The sequence below is a fragment of the Ylistrum balloti genome, unplaced genomic scaffold (assembly GCF_031769215.1).
Source record: "Ylistrum balloti isolate Yb309-2 unplaced genomic scaffold, AGI_CSIRO_Ybal_v1 Utg369658, whole genome shotgun sequence".
In the NCBI taxonomy this organism is placed as follows: domain Eukaryota; kingdom Metazoa; phylum Mollusca; class Bivalvia; order Pectinida; family Pectinidae; genus Ylistrum; species Ylistrum balloti.
The window spans coordinates 343,532-362,827 of NW_026781910.1; the positions used below are offsets into that span (position 1 = coordinate 343,532).

Consider the following 19,296-nt stretch of genomic DNA (forward strand, 5'->3'; position numbering starts at 1 on the left):
CATGGGATTGACAGATAGTAAGTACTCATCATAGCATGTATCAACATACAACCGAGACAAATTCTATGTGACTAGTATGTCTTCAGGCACTTACTTGCATAATTGTTGATATCAATATTAGCCAATGCACTTGTTCTTTTCTCTTCTGATTTCAATGGTTTTGACACATCTGTGAGGTCAGATTTCTTTCCCGGACGACTCCTGAAAAAGGACAAGTCAAATCTCAATAAATACTCCAACATTCCTCTCAAACCTGACATCTGATTACAATATCACTTTTTAACTACCCAGTATCCTAATTTTCTCACTAAATCTCTTAACATTGCTAAAGCTGGATTCAATAATTGCAGCTTACTATAGAATCTTTACACCTTGAGATGTCAGTGTTGCTATTGAGGTAAACAACTTACTTGAGATTGTTGATGGCATTGTTGATAGCATTCTGGTTGTTTGGTACCACTTCATCCATCCTGTATACTGTGGCAATATTTTCTTTCTTACTAGAGCTATATGGTTTCCTAGGACCCCCGTTTGAAGCCCTAGGACCACTCCCATTTTTTGAAAGATGATTTGGTGACCTTTCCTTCCCAGAATTTTTATTATAATCAACACCACCATTTTGTCGCCTTCCACCACCATCTTGCTGATTTCCTTTTCTATTTTGTCGATCATTAAATGGACGTTGACTTGAGAAACTCTTTTTACCAGGGTTGGAGTCTTTTCTTTCCCTGTCCTTAAACTCGTTTTTTGAATTCTTATCAAAGATTCCACTACTTTCAGAAGCAGTTTCCCACTCTTCGTTTCCTTCATTAGCTTGGTCTGAGGAGTTTTGTTTGCTAAGCTGTGGCCGCTTATTGTTGGTGCTAGGAGGGGCACTTCCTCCTCTTCCTCTCCCGCGTCCTCGACCACGATCAGTGCCCCTCCCCTTCTCGTTTAAATTTAGCCCTTTTTTCATTGCAAACCTTGGTGGTGGTGGCTCTCGGCCGGGCCTTTTATTTTCTTTTCTACAAACAAAATTTAACAAAATTTAGCAATGAAATCAAACAATCATTAACAAAGATAAAAAAAAAAAAAAAAATTTATCATGATCTATTTATGGAATCTACAACATTCATTTGAAATAAGATTCAAAACAATATTATTTGAAATTAGCATTAAATCAGAAAGATACATACCGATAAGGCCCTCCACCTCCTCCTCCACCCCAATCTTCCTTGTCTCCAGGCTTCCCGAAACCCCCTCTGCCAGGGGGTGCAGATGACATCCGTCCACCTCCACCACCAGGACCACCTCCTCCCCCTCCACCTGGACCTCCTCCTCCAGGTCCTCGGCCTCCACGACCTCGCATAGAAGAACCACCTTCAAGATAATAAATATCCAAATCAACATTGATGTATACCCAGGAAAGATAATGGTTCATTCAGCAAGATGAAAGATATCTGCACATTTTTCTGTGGATGTTGATATCTGGCTTTTCCAACAATAACAGTTCTACTGCCAGATATATAATGAAAATAAGAATGCTATGTGGATGTTTATCCCTGGATCAATAAATGTTCAGGATTTTTTTCCCTTATTTGGAAAAGGGTCCTTTAATCTCATTTTGGGAAGAAAATTGAACAGTTGTGAAGGAAATTTTAAGGAGTAATCTCTATATTTGGGGAATAATGCCATATTACATGGTGAATGGGGCCCACATCCCCATCGACCCTTCAGAAAAAAGCCCTGATGTTGTATCATCAGGGTTAACAGTTTTTCAACTAGATTCTGCCGAAACAAATCTTACCACGACCTCTTCTGGAAGGTTCTCCTCTTGGTTCAAAAGAGCCTCCTCCATTTCTTTGGTTCATCCTGTTGTCATGTCTACGGTCATCACTGCGTCTATCATCTCTGCGGTCATCTCGTCGATCATCACGTCTATCATCACGTCGAGGTTGGATTCTTTCACCACCATCATCATGAGACTGTCTATGACCACCATCATCAACCCTTTGATCATCCAACTGTTGGCTGATTCCACCTCGATTGTCCCGAGACCCAGGCCGTTTATTTCTGTCTTTGTCCCTTGGACCAGATTTGTTATTGTCTCTCTTGTCCACTTCTCCAGATGAGTCACTTGTACCAAAATCACTTTGTTCTGAGTGATCACTGTCCTCATCCTTCATTCTGCGCCGCCGGGGAGCCTCCAACTCTTCCCCCTCAGCATAATAGTTGTCTTCACCAAAGCGATCACGGCCCTGGCTAAATGGGCGACGGTCATTACGACCACCTGCAGACCTTGCAGCACCTCGGTCATAACTTCTATTATCCCTTGAACTTCCTCCCCTGCTTCCTCTGGTAGGGTAACTTCCTCTTGTTCCCCGACTTCCAACACTTCTTCCTCTTCCACGCACGAACTCGCGTCCTCCTCTACTAGCATTATTTCGGTATCGATCTCCTCGCTCATTCACAAAAGCTTCATCCCTTTTCTTCTTTGCAGGTGGCTGCATCTGTATTCTCTCACGTCGCTCATCACTTGGTGGCTCATCATCTTTATACTGTTTGATATCCTTGAAAGAATTTTCATCTCTTGAAGGGCGTTCCTCCCTTTCACGGAAACCTTTCTCTTCCTTCCTTGTACTTTTGTCTTTGTGTTCTCTATTTTCCTCTCGTGCAGACTTTTCTTCTTCCCTTGGCTTTTGCCTGTAATGACATAATAAAATAATGTACTTCATCGGAAAAAGCCATCAGTCATATAGAAGTCACAAACAGCTAACCAATATTCTGTAAATTCTAGAACACATTTGATAAAGTGATGCCTGGGAGACCAGCATGATTTTGAGTCAGACTGTCCCTAATTACAGAATGCTGAATGAACACATTTCATCTTGGTTTCTGAGGAGTTCAGACAAAGATGGATTATGCAGGTCGACACTTAACTTGCTTCTGCCTGGAATCTGACCTCATGATGTATTTCCTATTAGATGAAAAGCAGAGGTTGCAACTATAGTTAATACTAAAACAGTCTTACCTGCTTTCCTCCTCTTTCTGTGGCTTGCCTTCTGACTGCTTTTCTTTCACAGGTTTATCCTTTACAGAGTCCTGTAAGTGGCAATCAAAACACTTTCTTATAATCAACTTGTCAATAAATGTTACAGAATATGTCTCATAGACTGGCAATACCTTATGTGGCTTGATGCAGGGCCCTAATAAACTTTACAAAATATGTCTCACAGAATGGTAATAGTATAGCAGACTTTGCAACCAAACAGCCAACAAGTGAATAAAGTTAGTTTTAGCAGGGAGAGAGTATCATATTTTAACACAGTAGCATTTTTCTTAAATTTTTTTTATTAATAGGAAAGCTTTTCATCATGCTAGACAGCTGATTATTATAACAGCACTTACAGCATACACCCTACTTGAAGACTTCTGTCTAGAGCCGTCTCTCTCAGAGTGAGAAGATTCCTTTGGGGATTCTGTTTTCCGCTCTGTGCTTGTTGAGTTAGTGGACATGTTTGAAGCAGTCCTTTTCAGTGATGTGTAGTGACTCCTAGGTGGCATATTCTGCTGCGACTGCTGTGGGGTGATGGGCGGTGGACAGCTGGGGTGTTCTCTTTCTAAAAACAGTGAATAAAAAAAAAATAAATTACTTTGAATCCAAATGAACCTAATAACAACTTCTTGGTCAGCATATTGTCTGCCACTTTTCTGTATTGATGAGAAATTATCAATAACAGAGCATAACATTAAAAAATTGAAAAAAAATATAAGGATTCTTATGCATTCAAGTGCCATAGATTACTTATCAACCCATCACGAACATTATCAATTTTCCTTTCAGTTCATATTTTGGAATGTTACAATATGGAGAAACACTATGTGACAAACTTACTGCTATAATGTCTTCCTCCATCATCCATGCTGCGTAAAACTCCAGGAAAGCGGTCATATTCATTCCTACTTGGTGCAGGCTGTCTGGGGTGGCCCCATGGGGCATCCTTGTTTCGAAACATTTCTTTCTCCTCACCACGACGGTGATCTTTGTCCCGATGATCACGATCCCTTGTGGGCTTTTCTATCTTTTCTTTATGTTCTTGTTCATGCTCTGAAACTCGAGCATCATGATCTTTCATCTCGCGATGTTCTTCTTTTCTAGACCTCTCCTCTTTCTTTGGTTTCTCCTCTCTTCAATTAGAAAAATATTTGTTCAAACATTTAATGATGGAAATGACTTATAACAAGAAGTCAATGTCTATGCAGTAAAGAATAGTATGGAAAACTAGAATTCAGCAATTATAATTTAATCCACAACTGCCAAATTTCAAATAAGAGAACATTTCAATTCATTTTTGTCAAAATAAAACTTTCATTAAAAGGCAGTAAATGTGTTGAAATGGTATCTCAAATCCCAATCCCTGCTTCCAACAGATATTACATTGAAGCCCACTTAATATCATGTTCAATTTGTCGGGGAGAAATGTGTTAAAAACCAGAATAGCACATTAATAGTCGACACATTTTTCAGACCTCTAAACTCAGAGGTAATTTTTCTGAAGTTTTCCAAACTGGCTTGTTTCTAAAAGAAATTGTTTTAAGACAAGTTCAATTAGGCCTAATCTAAACTCAATTTCGTGAAACCTGAAGTTTCAATAAATTATTTAAGCATCTTAAGCTTTGTGTCAAATATGTGTTCTAATAAATCTAAAGATATTCTGAAATGTCTTTATCAAAACAATCACTTTTGTTTTGAAATGGATTCCAATATGCATACTAAAGAATCAGCAGATTGTCAGACACATAGAAAAACTCATTTTAACACAATTAAGAAAAAAAATGCACTAGACATTCTTCGACCCAACTAGACCATACAGGTATGCAGATCAATCTCATTTTTCAGGAGTTTCCAAGGTGAAAATAAGTGACATTAGATGTTGGATTACATAGAATATATAGGGGAAAAAATCATGTGTTTTGAGAAAACATGATATTTATCTGAAAGTGACATTAATAGACATGACATAAGTGGGTTCCACTGTACCTATGAAAATAATTTGCATCCTTCAATTTCCTGTCTTTAAAACAAAAAGTTTGCTAAAAGGCAGTAACTGAAGTGAAATGACATCTCCAATCCCTACAGCTTCTAACAGAAATTACCTTGGTTGGGGTGACCAGTCATGGTCTCGATGGTCTCCCTGATCTGGGGTATCATCAAATGGGTCCCTCTGTACTCTGGGTGGACGTTCCCGGTCTGGTTCCTTAGAGGATTCCTCAGATTCTTCTGCATCATATTCTTTGTCATCATCATAGCTTAACTTTTCCTGCTTTTCACGCTCTCTCCTGTCATGTTCCCTGTGAAAGGCATCATTTGAAAATTTGTTTAAGTGCTACAACTACATAAAAATGATTAAATACTAGATAGCATAACATGTTAAATAAAACTGCTCTTTATTTGGGCAGTGGGTATGGACAAAAACATCTAAGAGTAAGTAGTGACCTATTTTTTCTGATAATATCCACAACATTAACTCGGGTGACAAAAATTAATCCTTGGAAACAAATATGAAGTACACTTAAAACATTAATCCAATATAACAAGCATGACTGAGAATTACCTCCTGTCATTATAGTCCAAAAGGTTTCGTTCATACTCCTGATACATGCGGTCATAGAATGGACTAGGTCGCCCATCATACTGTCCTGGATGTCCATGTGCCATTGAGTAGCTGCTCCACGTTCTGGGATCAGCTCTGGGATCACGATCAAATGGTTCCTGGCGCCCTTCATTGTCCTGGCTATCTGTTCCAGAACCATGCGAATCATTCCTTCTTCTTATTGGATACATAGGCATACCTGACAAGGAAAAATCTTAACGAATAAGTTTCCAACAGTTGCTGAATGGGACAGAATGGATGAATCAATCTAGGCTGCAGTATGAACTTACATCCTAAACCAATTAAAATTACCTATGTGAGTAAGGTTTTCTGAAAATTATACAAATTTTTATACATCCTGTGTGTGATGTTGCTTCAATCACAACACCATTTTGCACATTATCTAAAATTAATCCAGGCAATCCCTCTTCACTTGCAAATTAACGACAATTTAAAGATCTGTGCGAAATAAATTTTACCACAAATATTATAACATGTTTACAAACTTGTCTAAGCTGACACAAATGAAAATTCATGATAGGTTATTGTTTAAAAATGAGCACCTTGCATTGGCATTGGTGGCCTTGGAAAGTTTGGATCCATAAATGGCATTGGCATTCCTGGAGGCCATGGGTATGGTCCCCAGGGTGGTGGAGGTCCTTGACCTGGTCTCATCTGCCCTGGATGTGGCTGGGGAGATCCTGGCTGTTGTTGCGTTGGTTGCGGCTGCCTCATTGTGTTTTCAGTTGGTTGCTGCTGTTGCTGTTGCTGTTTGTTCTGGAAGCGTGGTGGCACTGCTCGTGATCCACTCTTACTTGGTTGCTGATAACATTCAAAATTTTATTTAGTATCATTTTTCTGAATTATTTTCAAAAGTCTTATAAATGTAGTGTATTTTACAATGGACCTGTTTATTTCAAACTTTTTCCTTGACAAGATTGTTCCATTTCTAGTTCAGCTTGAAGAAATGAGTGGTTTATGTGCCATCAGTTCGGTGAGTGATGAAATTGTCATCTCTGTAAAAAACTAAGCTCATCACTAATCATCATTTGGCACTAGAAACAAAAGTGACATTGCTCGAAAATAATGTTTGTTACATGATAGTTGTGGATGATCAAAAAGGTTGCAAACCTGTTCAGCTGGTGAAAACTTATGCTCGCGACTGTAGGATCGTTCCCGTCCCTCCTTCTCACTACTCTCACTTGGTGTCCTGCTGGTCCTTCCCTCAGACTTCTGAGACTCTGCCTGTGTGGACTCAGTGTGTGAATCAGTGTCAGATTCCTGTGTAACAAACACCCAATTAAACAGCATTTTCTTCACAGAGAATATGCCATAAAGAAGGACAATCATATAAGACTTGGCTGCAATTTAGAGTGTTAAAAGTTTTATCAGGTAAAACATTTCATTCAGTAGGCCATCAGACTGGTGAGTGATGAAATTGTCATCTTTGTACAGGAAACTAAGCTAGAACACAAGTCATCATTTGGCTACCGAATAAAACTATTTAAAAGCAAAATAAGTTCTTACTGAAAGTTTTCCATCCTTTTTCTTAGTTCTTTCATCTAATTGTCGCAATTTTTCAGCAGCAGCTGCCTTGCGCTCTCCTTCCATCTTCTTTTCTTCCTCCTCTCTCCTCTGTCTAGCCCTCTCAATGGCATTAGACATTTCCTCATTTCTCTGCTGACGTTTCTGACGCCAGTGCTCGTCATCCTCATCTCCACCACCAGAGTGTTTTTTCTCTCGTTCACGGCCCTGGGCCTGACCTGGGCTTGGACTTTGCCCAGGACTTGGTGTTTGTGGAGTTGCAGAAGACTGCTGTTGCTGCTGAGAGGGTGTACTGGCTGAACTCATCGGTGGCATGGAAGGTTGTTGCTGTTGTGGGAAAGGTGGTCGCTGTGGAGTACATCAGATTTTGTCAGATTCAAATATCATAATTACATGTTTCTTCAATATCAAATTGGTAGGAATATGGTGGAAGTGCAATTTAGTTTATCGAAAATCTCTCAAATGACCCAACCTTCACTAAAGTACTATCAATATATATCAGACAAGTCTTCCATGTGATTATCATAAAGTTAATGAATCTGTGCAACAAGATTCTGAATAGCCACAGATAGGTGCTGATGTAAAATGAAACTGGATTTTAAGTGTTGTTATAAAAGAATCACAGGAAGTTTATGTTACAAAGCAGAAGTTCAATGATGCCATCAGTTCGGTGAGTGATGAAATTGTCATCCTTGAACAGAACTAATGTTAGACACTAATCATCATTTGGCTTCAGTGAACTTGTGGGTCACTTTAAACATTTATAAGGGACAACTAATTTTATGGCTTTTCACAAAGTCATCTTTTTACAATGTCATCTTATTGAAAATATAAGCATACAAGTTACTCTCCATCATATATCTTATCACAAAAGCACCTATTAGCAACCAAAGAGAAGCATAAAGCTTTTAATGTTGCTGGCTTTTTAAGGTGTTCACATATGGAGTGACTGGCTTCTTAATGTGTACATATATGGAGCTCCTTAGTGTTGCTGGCTTTTGAGGGTGAACATGTGTAACTTTTTAATGTTAATGACTTTTTAAAGCTTGTACATATATAGAGCTTTTTAGTGTTCGTTACCTTTCCATAGGTGTATTTGCATGTTATGAGGTGTATTCATGACTCTGGGTATTTGTCAACCAAGGCTGATGACTGAAGTAAATAACAACTATCTGAGGGCAATGACTCCCATTTCAATTCCATATCTCTTTCCATTAAAACTAAATATGCAGAAACCAAACTATGACTAATGATAGATTGAGAAACTTGCCATTTCATGATGGGGACATAAAATGCCTTTGGTTTCACATTTTTTTTATGAAAAGATGCCAATATTCTATCTTTATAACTTTATAAATTATTCCAATTTGCTGCAATAGCAAAAAGCCTGTGTGATGATATTCACACCAAACACACTCAAGATCTTGAGAAACTATCATACTATGAAAGCACTGCAACTCGTCATTTGACGCCAGACACACAAATCATAGCATATTTCTTCTGTAATGCCATCAGTTCGGTGAGTGATGAAATTGTCATCTTCGAAAAAACTAAGTTTAACCACAGGTCATCATTTGGCAAAACATTTTCTCTCAATAAATAATAATTTCAGTTAAACACACTTTTTTTAGGTTGGGACACATTTCAGAACATATCATACCTGAGGAGGTGCACCAGGAGGTACCCTATAAGGTGGTGGATAAGGGGGTCCCCTTGGAGGTGGCCCCATAAAATCATAAGGGGGCATCTGCCATCGCTGTAAATAGGAAAAACATGTTTTTTTTTGGTCTTCTTTTTTTTAAAGTTTGATAGATACATAAAAGTTAAAGCAAATAGCTCAGTCACTGTATTTACGATCCAATTGCAATGACAAATAGTTCACTTATAAATCAAATTAAACAAGAAAATCAGCTTACCCCATCAATGCCTGGGTGTGGTGGTCGTGGTTGTCCTCTATATTGGGGTGGTATCTGTCCTTGGCTCCAAGCTTCTCTAGACATAGGTGGACCATGTTCCCCCTGAACAATAATTAAATATCATTAAGAACAAAAACCAGTACAATACAAAGCAAATATTACATGATGGAAAGCAAGCTACATTACTAAAACAAACATAACTTTCTTTCATGCATGTTTACCAACAATGAAGGCATTTACTGTAAACTGGATCATTTGGAAGGACTTCAAAACATACCTTCCTTACATTTTAAATAGATTCTAAAGAAAATGTAGCTCAGATGGTTCTTGGTTGTTAATTATGATCAACATGGAGTCCCCTGCTGCAAATATTTGACTGAAACAGCTCCTAGTGAGCTTAAATCAATTTTCACTTATTTGCATGAATGATTCATTGCTTATACAAAAGTTAAGTTCAGGCAAATACTAAATTGATATCAAATGTCCAGAAGTTTGCAAGCAGTTTCCAGATTGTTAGATGCCAACTGTGGATACAAAGTGGAAAATAACAGACAATTATGGAGAGAGATCATATAAAATAACCCTTTACACCATATTTTTTGCAGTTTTCCGGTTTGGTTTTCGTCATGCTAACAAGAAAGAAACAACATAGTTAACTATGCTTTAAATGTTTCACATTTGGTGGTGATATGATAAAAGCATGATGAAAAGCAGATTTGTTTTAAATATGAATGTTAATAATGCCATCTTTAAGAAATACATCGCAACTGGATTTTAAAGAATTCCAGTTACATTCACAAGCTATATTTTTTACACAAGAACAGGTTTTGAAAGATTGGATATATTATAAATATGCTAAAAGATATGATTATTAAACAATAGTAAATAGCAAGAGGTCCATTATTTAGGTCAAGGTGAGTGATGAATAATAAAGCAAAAGTCCGGCAAAAGTAGCATTATAGTATAGCTCTATACAATGACAGGAAACAGATCCTCATGTCTTAATGATCAACAGAGAAGATCTCTTCCAATAATTAACAGGCTATTATGACAGAGAGAGTGGCGGACTTGTAATGAGCTCTACAGCCTGTGAGAGGTGAGTTGATGAGCTCCTGCTGCAGAGAGATGAAGGAAAGCTGTTTCCCAATATACCTTGGACATTTCATCTCTGTCCTTTTCCTCGTCGTTATCACCACTTGCCTTAGCTTTGCCAGAGTGGTCAGGCTGCTCCTGCTGCTTCTTTTTCTCTCGACTAAACAAACAAATTCAAAACATAAAACAGTGTACTTGAAAGTCAGCTTTAAAAGCTCTTTCAACACAGCTTGACAGTTGTACTCTAAATATTGTATTCTTTCCTAATCACTTTAACATTCAAGAAATTAGATCTTGATAAAACAGATATGACAACGCTAACTAAATATAACACCTTCATACATGTTTGAATAGCCTTATCTTGAAGTACAAATTTTCTCTTTACAGTATAATTCACTTTTGACAATTATAAATTATCAATACTTTTAAAGACATTAACATACCGTCTGCCTTCATTGCTGTCCTCGTCATCACTGAACACAAGTTTTTCTCTGCAATAACAAAAAAGAAACTGTTAATATAACATAATATTAAACACAAATTAGCATTGACCCTATATCCCCTTTAATATAATAATGCTCGTCAATTTCAAAGTGTTAATTACCGTATTTTCTGGGTTATAAGTCACACCAGCATATAAGCTGCAGAGCCAAGTTTGTTGATATAACAGAAAACAGAAGGCAATTCATCATGATCGTCAGTCAAACATTTAATAAAGTTTGCGAGTGCGTTATGCACATTTCAAAAATCAGTATGGTTATTCAAAATACAAAAAACAGCAAAATTGAACTTGTTTGGCTATGGCCTTCAAAGATTGTCTATGCAGATATTGGCTAGATTTTATGTACAGTTTACTAAACAATCTATGCACCAGTGTCTGTACTGTTGAATATCAAAGAAGGTCCCTTGCATGCTGACAAAAGTCTTTCAGTCCAATATTATTTTAAAATTGTAAATTACACAAAGCCATTCATATTGTAAAAAAGCATGGCAGTCATTCTAGAATATAACCTATTGCCAGATGAACTATCAATCCCAGAGTGCAATTGGCTATTCTTAACCTCTGCCATGCCTTCTTGTAATTGCTGTGAAGTAACCGCCAATGTCTAGATCAGTGATTAGTATTCAAAGGTATTAAAATCCACAAGAATGTTACTTTTAATGCAACAGTCGAATCATTTTGTGTACAATTACAACTGACAGTTCTACAGGATCTCTTTCAGTCACAAACATGTTGTGGGCAGGTACTCTTTAAAAAAAGGAGAAGAGTCCTGTTCTGGTATGCTACATTTTTTTTCACCCCCCCCCCCCCCCCCCCCCCCATATGAGTCGCAAATTCTGTCAATCTTTTTTCCTGTCCACATATAAGCTGCGCCAGTATATAAGCTGCACGCCCAACTTGTGAGGGAAAAAAGATGCAACTTATATTCTGGAAAATATTTTACATGAAAATTTTCTTCTGTGGAACAACCACAAGCCAAATAATTTTTGATGATTTATATGAGTGGTTTTATTGTTTTTTTTTTTTTTTATTCCTTTCCCATGAGCTTTTTCCTCTCTGCTGTAACAGGATGAATTTCTCACTATGTTTTTATATTTTTTTTTCCAGAGCATAGGATGGTGCAAAACACACTACAAATTCTTTTCCAAAATAAAATCTTTCTATTCATTACTTTACCAAAGCATATCAACCCATCCTCATTTCTTTTTTAAATTTGGAGAAAACACTTGTGCTGAAACCTAACTACTGAAAAACATTTGTTCAATTGGTTACCAATGTCCGCCGACCAAGACAGTTTCCAACAACTACAACAAAGACATGCACAAAAAATTACAATATCCAAACAAAGTCATGCCCAAATCTTGACAACACTGAACACAAAAAAGAATTCTCATTTGGAAAAATTCTGTCTAATTTGAAAATTTTACTAAGGTGGCAGTAACAGGAATGACAGAGAATACAGAAATAACAATACTAAGAATGCAGATATTCTACATCAAAAGTGTTATGGCAATTACAGTATTGTACACAACATTATGTTATCCTTCAGGCAATGACAAAATTGCTGGCTTAAAATCACATCCTCCTTATTAGAGAGCATCATGCAGCTGAATTTCCTATCTTAACAGTAACACATATTAGTAAACCACTACTTCAGTAGGTGATGAAATTTTCAACATATCATTAGCCTAGCAACAGCCAAGGTAAATTAATTTCACAAAATACACATACCTACATAATATTACTTTTAAAACACCACATGTATTGTCCCCGATTAACCAAATTTATTTTCAAAACTATATTATTTAAGAAATGTTTTCAATTCAACATCATCACCTACTGCTCAAATAAGTGAAAGAACCACAACATCAACTAGGGATATTCTCTACAAGCTGGAAAAAATATATAAGGTCTTACGAGTAGTCAATGTCTCCCTGGGCACCAGCCCAGCCCTCATCACTTTTGTCCAATCTCATGTTGTCAAAGCTTTTCAGGTCTTTGTCCGTGATAACCGGGGGCCTCTTGTATCCTTCTTCACTGCTGTCTAATGGAGGCCTCTGTTGCATCTGCATTGGCCCGGGGTGTCTGAATCTTATATGAAATATAGGAAAATACGAGAACTTGTCAACTTGTTTGATATTTTGAAAATAATGAGAGCATTTATGATTAACATACAAATCTATGAAATTATCTTTTTTTATTATCATCTATACTTTACAATTTTAAAAAATCTTTAAATGTAGCAAAAACTAACCTTGAGTCATATGGGTAAGGAGGTCGTGGCATTCCTGAATAGTTTGGTGGGTACCCTGGTGGAAATCTTCCATACATCTGGCAACCAAAACAATAGGTTATTGAAAAGACAAACTTTAAAAAAGCCTATTTCAAAATAAGGTTAATCACAGCTTGCACAGATTTCAAAATTTTGATAAAATCACAATGAAACTCACATAGGGTGGCATCATCCTATACTGTGGGGGAATGGCCATGTGTGGCCCCATGGGCATTGGCCCCTGAGTACCAGGACCTTGGTTGGACCCAGGCCTGGGTGGCGCTTGCTGGGTCCCAGGGCTTTCAGCCCCACTGGAAGGTGGTGGGCCACCGGACGTCGGGGGGCCATTCTGTTGTGTTTCTGTCTGGCTTGGCTGTGGAGAAGACTGAGATGATGGTGTGTCTGGTTTGGGCTGCTGCTGCTGCATAGCGCCACGTCCTCCTCCTTCTCGCCAACTCCCGACATCTTAAAAATAAGTTCATAGGATGAGAAAAGTATTTGAAATCATATCACAAACTGTGGATCAGTTGTATATTTCTTTAAAAATAAGGTTCAAACTGCTAGCAAATTCTTCGGTGAACCACTGTTGAAATTGCTAACAACGATTCCTTTTGGTGAACCACTGTTGAAACTGCTAATAACAATTTCTTTTGGTTAATCATTGTCAAAACTGCTAATAACAATTCCTTTTGGTTAACCATTGTCAAAACTGCTAATAACAATTCCTTTTGGTTAACCATTGTCAAAACTGCTAATAACAATTCCTTTTGGTGAACCATTGTTGAAACAAAGCATATTCACCTTTTTTGCCCCAAATGTTTATGTCAATGAAATGTTTACCAGTGAGAATGTTCATGTGTTTTTTGTGAAAACAAAATGAAATATCAATGCCAATAATATGGACCAAACAGGCTTGAAGCAACCTTTTAATATACAGGATTTTTTTGTTATATACATATTGTCAAACATTCCACTTACTTTGAGGTCGTAAACTTGGCCCTGGTCCATATGGTAAATCTTTTGTAACAACCTGAGAAGGTGGTTCGTCTTCTTTCTTGCCATCTTTTTTGTCCTCTGCTGATTTTAACGTTGGAAACTCCTCCTGAAACATTGGTGATTGGTGACTGACAACATTGCCCTTTGCTGTGTCCCCAACTGTTACACTGCTCCATGATGGCTTGCCCGTTGCCCCTGCTGCTGCTGTTGTTGTTGGTGTTGATACTGATGTTGCTGCAATATTTGTGCCCCCAGCAACACCTGCCTGCTGAAAGAAGATAATACTAGATAGTAAAAGGATGAGTTTTATGTCATTTTCAGAGAAATTTCTTTTCCAAAGATTTTTTAGAATATTCATACAATACCATATCTATTTCCAATTTAAGTCATTGTTTCAAAGACATTTCTATTTGGGTTGAAAAACTTAATTAACCTACACTGCTGACGTTCTGCCCCGATGACTGTGTGGTAGCCTGCTGCGGCTGCGACGATGGCTGCTGATTCGTACTGGTGTTCTGCTTCTCCTGCTCTTTCTCCTTTGTGCCCCATCCTTTTTAAAAAAAAATTAAAATTACTTTTCCATAAACAAATATTACTTTTCCATTAACAAATACTGTAATGCAGTTCAAAGCCAAAATATTTTGAATGCTTGTTTTACATTCAAAATCAAGGTGTTGAGAGGATTTTTTATTCTTTTCTTGGGACTCATCTTCCACATCAAGTGTATTGGTGACAATTGCCTTTTCAAATGACCTGTAACTACCAAAAAAATACCAAACGGATAAGGATGCATTACCTGATCCTCCAGTTGGAACAAGAGTGATGTTTGGGTCGTTTCCGAGGTTTTCACTTTTCAAACTTGGTAAGTTGGCCGGAGGCGGCATGCGCCGCACATTTGCCACTTTACCCAGGCTTTGTAACCCATGCTGACGAGTAACTAAAATGCAAAAACACATCATGATTTAGTTTTACTTTGGCCTCAATTTAAACGAAGTAATGTAGATTTCAAAAGAAAGATTATAACATTAAGCAGGTACTAGATTTTAGTAAATTTCAAAATGCATCAGTACTTTTTAATGATGAAGTAACTTAAAATAAATGCAACTTAAAATCTCTTCAACACTAGAGGTAAAGAAAGGATGAGTGTTTTTTAATGAAATGTGGATCAACAAATCCAACTTACCGGTAGATTTTTGTGCTGGTACACTTTTGCCTTGATACAGGGTATTTATATCTATAGATTTGTACTTTCCCCTTCCTCTGTCACCTTTACCTAACCCCGAGAGTGAGGACATCTTGCCTTAGCAGTCATTGAAGATTTTTCTCCCTCTTACCCTATGAACGAACCGTTAAAAACTGAAAGAGAACAAATTCAAAATTAAATTTCATACAAACCTACATAAAGTTTAACATGCCAACATTCCTTTGCTTGATTTTGTATCAACTATGTGCATAGTGTAAACCCCTAACTTTAGTAATGCAACAGGATAGGATCTATTACTGAAATTTCTCTAATCTAAACCAGATGCACTTCATTCAATTACTGAGTGTTACGCCATGAAAATAAACCCAAGCTGTTGCATCCAATGACTGTGTAATCTTACAACACTTTGTCTCTAATAAAACTTAAATCGATAATTTTTTTCATATTTATCAAATTAGACAGAAAGCGAATTCTGATAAATTTTACAGCCACAAAAACAATTCCTTTGAGGAGTAGTATCAAATCAATATCAATGTATTTTTTTTTTTTTTTTTTGTGGATTCAGCTAAAGTTTACCCAACAATCTGACATGGCCTAGTTTCAAAAACCAGTGAAATTTTGTTGGGTTTGAGTATTAATTTACTTCCTGCAGTCACAATGGAAGCTTTACAGAAGCTATTGCCAAGACAATACATGTACAGTACATTTGAAAACTTTAAAATCACTTCATAATTAACAACAATGCATATAGAAATTAATTTCATTTGTCAATGCACATTAAACTTGTCGAAATGTACATCAGTCAGAATATATTAGCACTCTCATAAAGAATGATGTGGCTGTGCAGTCCTGTGAATAATATGATAAACTGACGATATTTCACATTTACTAGAAACTCAATTATCATTGCATTTAGAATAAGATATAACTTCAAGGATTAGTCCTCAGCAATATTTTAATTCACAATTTCTCAAACTGACTTAATCATTAGTTCTATTTTTCATTCTGGTACAAAATCTTAACCTGCAATTGTTTATAATGTATATCTGCAAAGCAAGCTATATGAGCTTGAATTATTTAATTTCAAAATAACAATTTACTAACAACATGCTCAATCTCAGGAAAAATTAGGTGGGTGGCATTTTAAGGCACATCAAATGCTCATATATAATAGAAAACTTCCATAGCTGTACATCATAAACCATTTTTACACCATTTCCTTTGTTTTTTGTCAAACAACAAAAGAATGTTTATAATTATATAAAGCCAACAGAAATCCATACCAGCTTCTGTAAAACTTATGTTTATAGCAATTACAGAAAGTTCAAATCTGAGTCTTTGCTACAGTTAACAATGAAAAAACATTCCTGATTTTAAATAAATCACCTACAGGTTGACACATGTTTAATCATAGGCATGCAAGTGCTTGAAGTGACAGATGGTCCATCAATGATTCAATCCATAAATTTGTAGTACAATGCTGTGTTATATTAATTAGCGACCTCTGTCAGAAAAATACCAATAGAAACAAAGACTCTTTGTAAAGCAAACTCTGGATATAATTTTCTTCGAAACTCCACCCATAATTGTACAACAGGAAGTGGGTCAACAGGTACAGCTACCGGTACATTTTGCTGCTGAGGTTGACTCATGACCTACCTTTCCAAAATGAAAACCCATGCATGATTAAATTTGGGAGCATGTGTTTAACAATCACACGGATTCCTTTCCATGGAACCTAAATTGATATCTTCATGATGTTTATCATCATTCGGATTTGATTTTCGAGAACGTAACGAAAATGACGACCATGAGTTCCCAGAAATGCTGTCAGATCTGGTTTCCATTCATATAAACGGGGTATAGAAATCAGCATTGAAGTACGAAGAAAAAAATAAACTTGCGTTAAGAGATCACGAGAGAATCTCTAGCACTTTATTCAACAGTTTAACAAGACGATTTTATAATAACAGAACCATTGCCGAATCGTAATTTTATGCAAAGGACAGCATGGAAGAAAATTAATAATAAGAAGTTCCTTCAAATGCATTTCATTACACTAAGCTTCATTCATTTTAAGTTACAAGAACAGAAGCATATTTCATACTTAAAACGTACATAAATATAAGCCTTTTTTGTTACCATGGTATGAAGTGACGCTATGAAAGGAAGCGTCGGACATTATAGCCGACTATGCATGACAAAAGAGTTCGGTGAGACAGGTTGTAAACAAATCAAAATATTAATAATCTGAGCGAATAATGCACTACTTACACAGGTCCGTTCGCTTGGGTGATGTCAAAAGACTATAGGTAATCCTTAATAAAATCCCTACAAGGACCGATGATGGCCGATTTTAAGTGGATTCTTGGGATGGTAGCCACACAAATTCTCTACTACCAAAATGGCGAACATGTACAATATAATCTGAATATGTAAATGAGATATGATGTCATTACTATTCCCACAATGCATTGCGATGATGCTTGCGCGCACCTAGCGCACACAAGCTTCAGGCATGTAGGTTTTGCAACGGAATGGAATAAGTCTGTGCATCTCATATTCATACTTTTCTCCTTTTTTCGAAAAATATGTAGCATTTCCTATCATTGAAAGGTATATGAGGTACAGTTCAGTATGCATTTTTGTTACATTTCTTTGACTGAAATGTGATATTTTTATATAAAATTGCCGACACAGAATCTTTTTGATGCTCTACACCAAACTCAGTATTTTCCCAAATTTCCTATTTACATCGCTACGTGTTTCCTAATCTTCATTTTTGATAAAATGTTAAAAGCTGATTTTGAAAGACATTTTTTTCGTTTTACATCTATTATCACACTTCAATTTTCAATATGAACTTTATTTCATTCAGAGATATTCACTTACGAATATCTTTCACTATTTAAGAGTTCCATGCTATGAGAATTATACATTGTGTGATCAGTTCATAGATATCTTTCAATAGGATTAAATATACAAACGGATACTCACGTAACCTATTCTTCACAATAGTGCCGTCATTTTATCATTTGATCTCATAATTCTTGGTAGATTTATAACATATGAAAACAATTTATATATATATATTTGTATTGGGTACGATTATTACGGTCTCTGATAAGTTGTCCTGTATGCCCACATCTCCGTCTTACGTGTTTATTGTTTAGTGATTTTTTTTCCTTTTGTGGGACTATTTTTTAAGTGTCTCCCACTTCTGTTGTTTTAGATTGATAATACATGTGCGATAATTTTTTACCGGAATGAGTAGCTGCATGTAGGTGTGGTGCGTCTGCATTTTGCTTCCCCGCTTGTGTATCAATTAAAGCAATTTAAAGTATTAGTCTTGATATTTTTCGTATGTAATCAGTTGTCTTTATACCAATGCTGACGAGAAATAAATTAGTAATATCTCGGTATTTTCTAAGTCCTTGCAAACTCCGTCATCATGCAATCCAAAGCTGGCCAAAATGTGACAGTGTATGGGTCTAGATCTCATCGGTATCTTATTGCATACTTACTACTAATTCATAACTGCAAGTTAGAGGCCCTGGCCCTGGTTTACATAGTGTGATGGACTTGCAGGTCTAGATCTCATCTGTATCTTATTGCATACTTACTACTAATTCATAACTGCAAGTTAGAGGCCCTGGCCCTGGTTTACATAGTGTGATGGACTTGCAGTTTTTTCTGGTATGGTATATACATAGTGCTGCATATAATTCTATCTATTGTGAATATTGTCTACTAAAGGTGCACATATACTCTATCTATAGGTTCATGGTAAATAAACACAAATGAATGTACATTTTATACAGTTAAATGAGATTAGTGGAATTACATGAGTATCTTGGTTTTTTTTTCAATTTGCGTTCAGTATTCAATATTTTGTTTTATACAATTTTTATAGCATGCGTAATACTGATAACATTTTTATGAGGGTGTAGGTGTGTATGCGAGAAAGTGAATATGACTGAGGGAGATGGGGGGGGTGGGGGAAGCAGAAGAGAGAGGAGAGAGGGGCGAGAGAGGGACAGACAGACAGACAGAGATTTGTGTGGATACGAGAAGAAATGTGAGGATGTGTAGGTGTAAGTGTGTGTACAAGCATGCGTGCCGTGATGCGTTGACAA

At 36.8% G+C, this 19,296-nt stretch overlaps 1 protein-coding gene across 6 annotated transcripts in view; it reads right to left on the reverse strand.

Annotated features, from left to right (window-relative positions):
- Positions 1-17,504, reverse strand: part of LOC132558092 (protein PRRC2C-like) — a 29,622-nt gene extending 12,118 nt beyond the window's left edge. For 4 of the 6 annotated variants that reach the window (XM_060222660.1, XM_060222652.1, XM_060222628.1 and 1 more), the window contains exons 1-24: positions 17,435-17,504; positions 15,140-15,312; positions 14,753-14,893; positions 14,394-14,506; positions 13,939-14,224; positions 13,139-13,425; positions 12,943-13,019; positions 12,606-12,779; positions 10,630-10,677; positions 10,247-10,346; positions 9,095-9,196; positions 8,839-8,934; positions 7,161-7,526; positions 6,765-6,914; positions 6,197-6,455; positions 5,595-5,832; positions 5,137-5,331; positions 3,875-4,167; positions 3,388-3,599; positions 3,011-3,081; positions 1,787-2,682; positions 1,176-1,359; positions 411-1,004; positions 95-201 (exon numbers count right to left, since the gene is read on the reverse strand). In XM_060222660.1, coding sequence (XP_060078643.1) covers positions 95-201; positions 411-1,004; positions 1,176-1,359; positions 1,787-2,682; positions 3,011-3,081; positions 3,388-3,599; positions 3,875-4,167; positions 5,137-5,331; positions 5,595-5,832; positions 6,197-6,455; positions 6,765-6,914; positions 7,161-7,526; positions 8,839-8,934; positions 9,095-9,196; positions 10,247-10,346; positions 10,630-10,677; positions 12,606-12,779; positions 12,943-13,019; positions 13,139-13,425; positions 13,939-14,224; positions 14,394-14,506; positions 14,753-14,893; positions 15,140-15,251 — 5,101 coding nt within the window. In that variant the 5' untranslated portion in view covers positions 15,252-15,312; positions 17,435-17,504. The remainder of the gene's footprint in view (positions 1-94; positions 202-410; positions 1,005-1,175; positions 1,360-1,786; positions 2,683-3,010; positions 3,082-3,387; positions 3,600-3,874; positions 4,168-5,136; positions 5,332-5,594; positions 5,833-6,196; positions 6,456-6,764; positions 6,915-7,160; positions 7,527-8,838; positions 8,935-9,094; positions 9,197-10,246; positions 10,347-10,629; positions 10,678-12,605; positions 12,780-12,942; positions 13,020-13,138; positions 13,426-13,938; positions 14,225-14,393; positions 14,507-14,752; positions 14,894-15,139; positions 15,313-17,434) is intronic. The other 2 variants (XM_060222637.1, XM_060222645.1) reach the window with 2 other exon arrangements.
- Positions 17,505-19,296: the final 1,792 nt, after the last annotated feature.